Here is a 9,179-nt window from a genome sequence, read left to right on the forward strand (position 1 = left end):
ACTGTACTAATGTGTGAGTCAACTGGCACACCAGCCCCTACCATCAGCTGGCACAAGGAGGGTATGATCTTAGAAGAGCCCGATTATGTGCAATTCAATGACGGCTCGCTGTATATTACTAACACAAAGCTAAAGGATCAGGGACACTTTATAGTGAGGGCTACTAATAATATTGGAGTTGTAGAGGAGACTGTTCGTGTTACTGTAGTCTCTCCTAGCCCTCCTGAATGTAAGTTGATTCAGTAATGTATCAGTGTGAGTGTACATGTACATGTACAACAAAGTATGTATACATGTACATGTATTAAATTAGTGTACAATTTTTAGTTTCTATTTATGTATTATCTTTTTTAAATTTTAATCTTTACCTTCGGATTGATTATGTTCAATTTTGTGTTTCCTTAGCAAAAATTTCTGTAAATATAATTCTTAATATATGACATTTGTGATGCTTAATTAACATGTACATGTATCACAAATCACATGATTTTATCATTATTAGCTTTATAAAACAGTCTTAAATCTATGTAGCCTGTTTATGCATGTCCATATACATAGTTGTTGTACTTAATTAATAATAAACTTTAAATTGCCTCTCTCTCTCTCTCCCTTCATTAGCTGATCCTAATCATCCTCCATTGAATGTGAGTGACTTTATTGAGATGATGGCTCTACTCCAATCTAACAACAGCGACAGGCTTGAAGAGGAATATCCAGTGAGTGTTAAGTCATATTCAAACTTTTTACAATCAGTTATTTTCAACTTACTTATGTTGCGTAGAAAGTTTGAGCTGATTCCAATCAAAATTGAATTTTTTAATGAATTTTTAAAGTTGCTTCATCTTTTTAGCTCACTTAGCATGCTTTTATTTTTAATGCTATAAATAATTTTGGTTTTTTATAATTGTCGTTATTCTTCAAATTTTCTTTAGGATATTGAGTTAGAGTGGAATTTCACCTCGTATGCTGCTAAACTCCCGATCAATCATGGCAAGAATAGATACGTTAACATAATACCATGTAAGACTAAATGATCACTGATATTGATTAACACTGATTTTGATTAAAACTTGATATTAATTAATACTAATATTGATTGACACTGATATCGGTCAACAGCCTGCATTCAACAACATTGTGTATAAATTCACTACATTGTGCATAAATTTTATTTATGTTTTTTTAATATTGATATTGATACTTCTCTGATTTATTAACACGTTTTGTTAACAGATGATCATTCTCGTGTTACTCTTAAACCTGATGGCAATCCAGGATCTGACTATATCAATGCCTCATTCATTGGAGTAAGAAAATAGATACTCTGTATTTAGAATAATGTAGACATAATTATTATTTTTTTAAATCAACTTTTATTTTTATTGATATTTTTTGTATCTTCTTCTCTTGTTAGGGTCTTAATTCTCCCAAGGACTATATAGCTACTCAGGGTCCCATACCAGCTGCCTTCCCTGACTTCTGGAGGATGATATGGGAGTACAATGTACCCACCATCATAATGGTTACCAACCTCAAGGAAGATGATAAGGTAGAAAAGAAGGGAGAGAAAAAAAGAGAGAGAGAGAGGAAGAAAGAGAGAGAGAGAGAGAGAGGAATATATAGATTAAGAAAATACAAACTGTACATGTACTTGTAGTCAAAATTTTATTGCATTTACAATGCATGTACATTAGCTACATGTACATGTATTCTTCAAAAAAGTTCATTTCTTACCAACTAATATTAGTCTTTTATAGAATGGACATATAGAATACACTAGTATTATTTTATTTATTTTCAATAGATAAAGTGTCATCAGTACTGGCCTTCCTTTGGAGCAGCTAATTACGGTAGCTTCCAAGTGACACTGAAGGAGGTTGAGACTGTGGCCGACTATGCAATTAGAACATTCCAACTACAATCTGTAAGAGAGAGAGAGGGAATTAAATGTACATGTACTTATACATGTATTTACTGGTATACATGTACATGTACATGTCACTATATTGAAGGAATTGATGTTTTATGCTCTTATAACAAAAATAGTACATTTTACCTACTCACAAAAATACCCCACAATTATGATAATATTACTGTATGTATAATAGAATTTATTTCCATGTGTGTATTAACTGTATTTACATGTATGATTTACGTGTACATATTTTACGTAAATTTACATGTACATGCATGTACCTGTACATGTACATGACGCTATTAAAGAAATTGTTGTTTATTATGTGCATAAATAAAACTTTATTTTATTTATGCATTTTTATAATTTATATTTTTATTGTTATTCCCCAGTTACATGGTCAAGGTCCCATTAAGGAGGTCCGTCAGTATCATTTCTTAGTGTGGCCTGATCACGGAGTACCACAGTATGCCACGCCTCTTTTGAGCTTTCAGAAAAGAGTGAGGAACCATCACAAAGGGAAACCAGGACCAATGGTGGTACACTGCAGGTAGAGAAACCAGTAGAATATACTTTAAAGTATTACTTGTACTTCTCATTGTACGAATGTTCACGATTTTATAAGTGAACTTAGGCAGCTAGGCTTCAATTTCAACTTCACTTCAATATGGAGTAACTTTATAATTTTTTAAGAAGTCCGATTTGGTTCGGAATTAGTTCAAACTTTCTACGCAACATAAATACAAGTATACGTATCAGGGAATAATATAAAAATGGAGAATTCTTATTTTTTCAGTATTGGCGAAATTTGGCCTGAGACCGTGTACTATAGTACAGGGACTTTGACCTGATTTTTTAGCACTTTAAAAATTTGTAAAAAAATTGAAATTTGATCCGAATCAGCTTAAACTTTCTATGCAGCATAAGTACATGTATATGTATCAGGAAAAAATATTAAAATGGTGAATTCTTGTCTTTTCAATTTTGGCGAAATTTTGCCTGAGACTGTGTACTATAGTACAGGGACTTTGGCCTGATTTTTTAGCAAATTTAAAAATTCGTAAAAAATCCAAATTTGACCCAAATCAGCTTAAACTTTCTATGCAGCATAAGTACATGTATATGTATCAGGAAAAAATATAAAAATGGAAAAATCTTGTCTTTTCAATTTTCGTGAAATTTGGCCTACTATAGTACATTGACTTTGACCTGATTTTGGAGCAACTTTAAAAATTCGTAAAAAATTCCAAATTTGATCCAAATCGGCTTAAACTTTCTACGCAGCATAAGTACATGTATATGTATCAGGAAAAACTATATAAATGGAGAATTCTTGTCTTTTCAATTTTGGTGAAATTTGGCCTGGACTGTGTACTATAGTACAGGGACTTTGACCTGATTTTTGAGCAACTTTAAAAATTTGTAAAAAATCCAAATTTGATCAGAATTAGCACAAAATTTTGTTAATTTATTTGTTTATTGTTTATTTATTTGTTTTTATTTCTAGTGCTGGTGTTGGTAGAACTGGTACCTTCATTACTATTGATACTATGATCATGAAGATTGATGCCGAAGGAATCGTAGACATTTTTAATTTCGTTCGCGGGATGCGTTTCTGTAGGAACTACATGGTCCAAACTGCCGTAAGTACACGTGTACATGTACATGTACAGACTACATGTGATGCATGTATTAATAGCACATTTGCCGTTTCATTTGAGAGATTAGAAAATTATGTTATTTTATTAATAGTTACATATTTATTGAGCATGTGAAAAATTATACTAATTTAACTAAAAATTATTAAATTTTATAAACTACCAACACTATACTAAATTGCCTTTTAAATATTGTTTTTTTTTTATTCCTAAATCTTCTATTTCTCCTTCCATCCCCATACACTGTGTCCCCATTACAGTCCCAGTACGATTTCCTCCATCATGCTATACTTGAAGCTATTATGTGTCGTGACACTACAATACCAGCCGTACACATGGCCACCAAGATAGCAACACTCAAAGAGATTGCCCCCTCCTCTGGAAAAACAGGTTTTCAGAGCCAGTTTGAGGTGAGAATCACACCTGTAAAATTGTAAATATACATGTGCATGTATAAATGTACATGTACACTTTGTTGTCCTTATTAGTACTCATTAACTAGTACGTGTATACATGTATGTCGTCTACCATATCTAGCTATATACTTATTAATATATGTAAATATTCAATATCATTATTAATAATAATACTTTTATTGCATGTACATGTATATTATGTTTAATTCATTGCTGTATTTTTGTTGCTAGACTCTTGAGTCTTCTAGTCCGACTGATGATGATTTTGATTGCTCCATTGCCCAGTTATCTGATAATCTTGCTAAGAGCAGAGTGAAGGAACATCTACCACGTAAATATTATTAATAAACATTCAATTAATTATTTAATTTGTTTGTTTATTTTTTTGTTGTTGATTTACTCATCTGTTTATTTTTTCATTAGCTAATGATTATCGTGTTGTTCTATCAACTAAGAATTATGACTCCGATTACATCTGTGCCAGCTATGTTGATGTAAGTGGATATTAATTCAAATACTGTATTGATGTACATGTACACGTACACATGTTTATTTTGGGCATGCATGGTCATGCACTTAAATTTACTAAAAATTGAAGTGCATGTACAATTTGTCCCACACAAGGGAAAAAACTTATATTTTAAGCTAATGTACATGTACAATAACTGCATCCTTCACTCTTTTTCTCTTTATACACACACATATCTACCATACTTATTCTATTATACTCTCATCTCTGACACGTACTGTACTTGTTTTCTATTTTGCTCTAGGGATATCGTCAGAGGTCAGCGTTCATAGCTACGCAGGGTCCAATGAAGAACACTGCCGGTGACTTCTGGCGCATGGTCTGGGAAATGAAGTCAATGATCATAATAATGTTAACAAACACTGAGGAGAATGGAGAGGTAGAGTAACTCATCTCCTTATCTGTCAATTTTTAGTTTAAATACTTTTGTGATGTACATCATGAACAACTACATGTACATCTGTTTGTGTTTCTACCTTCGTTTTTATTTATCCTTTATTTTCTTCCTCCTTCCCTCTCTCTCTCTCCCCCCTTCTCTCTCTCTCCCTCTCTCTCTCTCTCTCCCTTTCTTTCTCTAGGAGCAGTCAGTCCAGTACTGGCCTGTTAATCCTAATGAAGAAGACATGTATGGATCATTTAATGTTGTGGCTCTACCTGAAGAAAGGGCTCTACCTGATTACATTGTTAGGAAATTCAAACTCTCTCATTCCAAAAATGTAAGTTATGTATCCAATGAGTCCAGTAGCATATGAATGATATTTTATTACAATTGACCAGGAGAGAATGTAGAAAGTTTGAGCTAATGGTACTATCTTTATTGTATCTATTTATCACTGCTTCCTTTATCTGTATTAATTATTGTACTCCTTTCTCTTATCATTCCCTTTTTTCTCTTAGCCTGATGATTCTCGTACTATAACTCACTTCCAATACATTAACTGGCCCTCAACCTCCTGTCCTAAAGAAGCCACATCAATGATTGATCTTGTTGCTGACGTGGTCCGTATACAAAGAAAATCGGGCAATGGACCAATCACAGTTCACTGCAGGTAATGTACATGTACATGTAATCATATTAAGCAAATAAAAAAATGCCCCAAAAATGCATGGTAGTTACTACCCTTTAAAAGCTCATATGAAAGTATTTAATTGCATGTACATGTACGTATGATAAAATTAAGAGTTGTTTTGTAATAAATATTGTTAATTTTAACTTGATTCTTCTTCTACCCGTCATTTTATTACTTTTTTGTTTATTTTCTCTCTTTCTCTCTATTTCCAGTGATGGATTAGGTAGAACTGGTACGTTCTGTGCCATGTTTACTGTCCTAGAGCGTCTAAAAGCCGAGCAAGTCATTGATGTCTTTTCGACCGTCAAAACTCTTCGAATCCAGAGACCAGGATTTGTTAATGATATAGTATGTTATATGTAACACACACACACACACACTATTGATTAGACTTAGAGTAACACATTTTGAAACATCGTTTGACATAGTAATTGTAACACTTTGGCTTGTTTGTCCTTTGTAACTATTTGATGTCTCTCTCTCTCTCTCCCTCCCTCCCTCCCTCCCTCCCTCCCTCCCTCCCTCTCTCTCTCTCTCTCTCTCTCTCTCTCTCTCTCTCTCTCTCTCTCTTTCTCTCTCTCTAGGATCAATATGAGTTCATTCATAAAGCAGCTCTTGAGTTTGTCAATACTTTTGATAATTATGATAATTTTAAGTATTAGAACAGCTCCTCTTTTTTCTTCTCATTTATCCTCTCTCTCTCACCTCTTTATTGTGATACAGTCTAATTATTATAATTATTTTATGCTGGTGATGGTACTATTATTATTAATTTATTATTATTATTATTATTATTATTATTATTATTATTATTATTATTATACATGTATGTTGTAGGTTAACTTTTTGCTGAATATTAATAATTATAATTTCTAGTTATACAAAACTTAATGGTGACAATAATAACTATAATTTTTGTAAAAAAATTAATAATTATGTCAATGTATTTTTGATTATTCTTGTGTTGCATTTTTCACTCATTTTTCTTGTTCACTTTTTTTCATTTAACTTCAAATTTCGTCAATCATTTTAACACATTCTTGGTGATTGTGTCTTGCTGCTATTGTCCTTGCAGTATCCCCATATTGATCAGTTGCAGTGATATTGCATCCAGCAGTAATGAGCAACTGTAGACACTGTGCATGGCCTAGGAAGAATGTAGCAGTTTTAAGTATTAATTTTAGTAAATCAATAAGGCAATGTCTTAGTCTTAGACAAGCAGTGATAATTGTCAGGTAAATTCTTTATAGATTATAATCTGTTTTAGCTAGATAAATATCGGTAAATTTTGATCTATTTGTGACCAATTTTAATTATTGATTTTAAACTTACTTGAGTTTTATGGCAGACTAATTTGAGCACATTTTTCACTTTTTAATTTACACCATGGGCTCCTGTTTACACCCCAGAGGTGCAAATTAAGGTGTGAACATGATGCTTGTTACAGGAAAAACCAAAAAAAAAACACCAACTCTAATATATTAAATGCTGTGTGTGCATGCTTGCATTAGCTCTCTTAATAGTTGAATTACCTCCTTCAGCAGCAAAATGAGCTGGAGTCCACCCAACATTAGTGAGTGAGTCCGGAAAGGCTCCTGCCTGCAGCAATACGTACACTATCTTCTTATGTCCTGAAGCACACGCCACGTGCAGTGGCGTCCTGCTCCCCCAGTGTATATCAGGCTCGTTTGGGTCCAGTCCAGCCTTCAGCCCTTCTTCTAGCGAGGGGAGATCTCCCACAGATGAAGCTTCATGCAACTGAGTCATTGTTTCAAGGGTGGGGCTGGAGCTGCAAGTTGTGCGCATGCGCATTAGCTATTACCGGGATATTGTTCTGAGCATGCGCAGATAGTAATGATGCCAAGTGGCGAGAATAAAGATTAAAAAGTGAAACAGAACAATAATGTATTTATAGCAATAAGAATATGGTACTTTGTAAATAAAACAACATTGTAAAAATATAAAATAAAAATGAAGCAGTGATTTACATTGTGTGTGTATAGTATTAAAGCGTTTATTTTATGAAGAGAAATTTGAGTACAACATAAAAGAGTCCAAGTAGATTTGAACAATTTCAAATATTCCTTTGTATTGTTCCTAAAATCAAGAAAAATAACAAAAATATATAAGTTGTACTTCAATAAATAAAACAATTCAATTAATAATTGATACTTACAACAGTCTGTACACTGCCTGGTTTTTGAATACGTTGACTTTTGAGTACTTGAAATACATCAATGACTCCTTCAGTTTTACATTTATTAATTGTTGTAGCAGCTGCACAAAACATTGCTGAACGACCAACTGTATCACTATAAAGAAGAAAATTAAAATTAATATTTAAATCAGATTTCTTTCTCACCTGCAGTGTACTACAATGCTTGTGTTTCCACTTCTTCTTTGTGTTTTATTCATTTCTTCTAATATCATTAGTATAGCCTGGTGACAAGTCACTTCTCCATTTGGCTCCCAACCAGTTATCTGATACTGTACTACCTTATGCCTGGAGCCACCCTAAAAATATTAATAATTACACATTATTATTTACCATATACCATAAAATTTATGCGAAATTTTTTTTGCGAATTTATCAATTTTTGTTTTTTCACAAAATTAAAATCAAAAAATTCTGCAGCTCCATTGCTACATGGTGCAGTTTGTAAGCTGTTTGCAAAAAAATTTATTTTGTGAAATCTTAGAAATGCAGGATTTGCAGAAAATTTTGTCGCATAAATTTCATGGTATACGGTATGCCATCATTATAAAGGGTTCTTAATGTTATGAGCATAATTATGCTAGATGTTAGTCCTACTTTCATCTTGTTCTTGATTTCAATGGTTCTCTCAGTATATAAGTCATAAAGCTCTTCATTCAATAACTTAATGCTGTACTCTCCAAATATCACTTCAGTTGCTTCTGTAGGCCAGTATTTATAGCAGACCTCCTGAAATAAAATACTAATGATAAAAATTTATTCTTTATGCACAGTACTTCATCATTTTCTTTTTCTTGGCATAGCATTACAATAGCAGTCACATTTATGTCCTCAATCATCTTCCAGAAGTTTCTGACTGTGCTAAACATTGGACTCTCTGCAATAATGAATGCTTTTCTCTCCTTGTAACTCTAAAATGATAAAAATTACATTAAAGGTAGGTGGTATCTATTGTAGAATATAAGGACTTACATCAACATAAACTGCATTGATGTAGTTTGGTTGCTGTCCTTTAAGTACCACTCTGTGATTATCAGCTACAGAAAGAGAGAGAGGCAAAAATACGTTAATAATTTATTAAAGTATATCTTCATTATCTATATTTTTTGTCTCTTTTTTTCTTACGAGGTAGGAATTGAGTTGATCTGTTTTTGTCTTTATTCTGTGATGCAATATTATGTGTCACTTCATCTGGTTTTTGAGTTACCTGCTCCAATACCTGATAGAAGTAATGAAAAATTTGGGTTTTTTATCTGTATTTATTACTGTAAATTGCTTGTTGTAACCAGTTTGACCAGTTTCTGGATCCTGTTCACTCAGCTTTCCGATCATCGAGCGAGCCTGCCAACTATCAATTTGAGTATTACCACACATTA

General features: G+C 32.8%; 3 protein-coding genes across 3 annotated transcripts in view; 1 reads left to right on the forward strand and 2 right to left on the reverse strand.

Moving 5' to 3' along the window:
* The first annotated feature begins 6 nt into the window (after positions 1–6).
* LOC109584316 (receptor-type tyrosine-protein phosphatase S-like) lies at positions 7–6,618 on the forward strand. The gene is made up of 16 exons (XM_020000008.1): positions 7–229; positions 619–716; positions 933–1,020; positions 1,234–1,307; positions 1,415–1,549; positions 1,805–1,924; positions 2,308–2,465; positions 3,423–3,558; positions 3,834–3,983; positions 4,221–4,320; positions 4,413–4,483; positions 4,763–4,897; positions 5,097–5,234; positions 5,416–5,567; positions 5,801–5,936; positions 6,173–6,618. Exons 1-16 carry the CDS (start codon positions 10–12, stop codon positions 6,248–6,250), a joined length of 1,989 nt encoding a protein of 662 aa, XP_019855567.1. The 5' UTR covers positions 7–9; the 3' UTR covers positions 6,251–6,618.
* LOC105313780 (ankyrin repeat domain-containing protein 66-like) lies at positions 6,558–7,393 on the reverse strand. The gene is made up of 2 exons (XM_011407481.2): positions 7,121–7,393; positions 6,558–6,735 (listed from the first exon to the last, which is right to left on the reverse strand). Exons 1-2 carry the CDS (start codon positions 7,353–7,355, stop codon positions 6,599–6,601), a joined length of 372 nt encoding a protein of 123 aa, XP_011405783.1. The 5' UTR covers positions 7,356–7,393; the 3' UTR covers positions 6,558–6,598.
* Positions 7,394–7,476: 83 nt separating this feature from the next.
* Positions 7,477–9,179, reverse strand: part of LOC100632421 (uncharacterized threonine-rich GPI-anchored glycoprotein PJ4664.02-like) — a 7,792-nt gene continuing 6,089 nt past the window's right edge. Inside the window, exons 18-25 of the mRNA XM_019999992.1 lie at positions 9,070–9,174; positions 8,929–9,022; positions 8,776–8,840; positions 8,580–8,714; positions 8,401–8,532; positions 7,951–8,102; positions 7,765–7,900; positions 7,477–7,685 (exon numbers count right to left, since the gene is read on the reverse strand). Coding sequence (XP_019855551.1) covers positions 7,608–7,685; positions 7,765–7,900; positions 7,951–8,102; positions 8,401–8,532; positions 8,580–8,714; positions 8,776–8,840; positions 8,929–9,022; positions 9,070–9,174 — 897 coding nt within the window. The 3' untranslated portion in view covers positions 7,477–7,607. The remainder of the gene's footprint in view (positions 7,686–7,764; positions 7,901–7,950; positions 8,103–8,400; positions 8,533–8,579; positions 8,715–8,775; positions 8,841–8,928; positions 9,023–9,069; positions 9,175–9,179) is intronic.

The sequence above is a fragment of the Amphimedon queenslandica genome, unplaced genomic scaffold, assembly GCF_000090795.2.
Source record: "Amphimedon queenslandica unplaced genomic scaffold, v1.1 AMPQUscaffold_13222, whole genome shotgun sequence".
NCBI classification, from domain to species: Eukaryota; Metazoa; Porifera; class Demospongiae; order Haplosclerida; family Niphatidae; genus Amphimedon; species Amphimedon queenslandica.

What these genes read in the sequence shown, in the direction of transcription:
- LOC109584316 (XM_020000008.1), top strand. Translation starts at nt 10, where the DNA reads ATGTGTGAGTCAACTGGCACACCAGCCCCTACCATCAGCTGGCACAAG. An exon ending in AACTCTCTCATTCCAAAAAT is followed by an intron (nt 5,235 to 5,415) that starts GTAAGTTATGTA and finishes TTTTTCTCTTAG; the next exon opens with CCTGATGATTCTCGTACTAT. An exon ending in CCAATCACAGTTCACTGCAG is followed by an intron (nt 5,568 to 5,800) that starts GTAATGTACATG and finishes CTCTATTTCCAG; the next exon opens with TGATGGATTAGGTAGAACTG.
- LOC105313780 (XM_011407481.2), bottom strand. Translation starts at nt 7,355, where the DNA reads ATGACTCAGTTGCATGAAGCTTCATCTGTGGGAGATCTCCCCTCGCTA. An exon ending in TCATTTTGCTGCTGAAGGAG is followed by an intron (nt 6,736 to 7,120) that starts GTAATTCAACTA and finishes CATTCTTCCTAG; the next exon opens with GCCATGCACAGTGTCTACAG.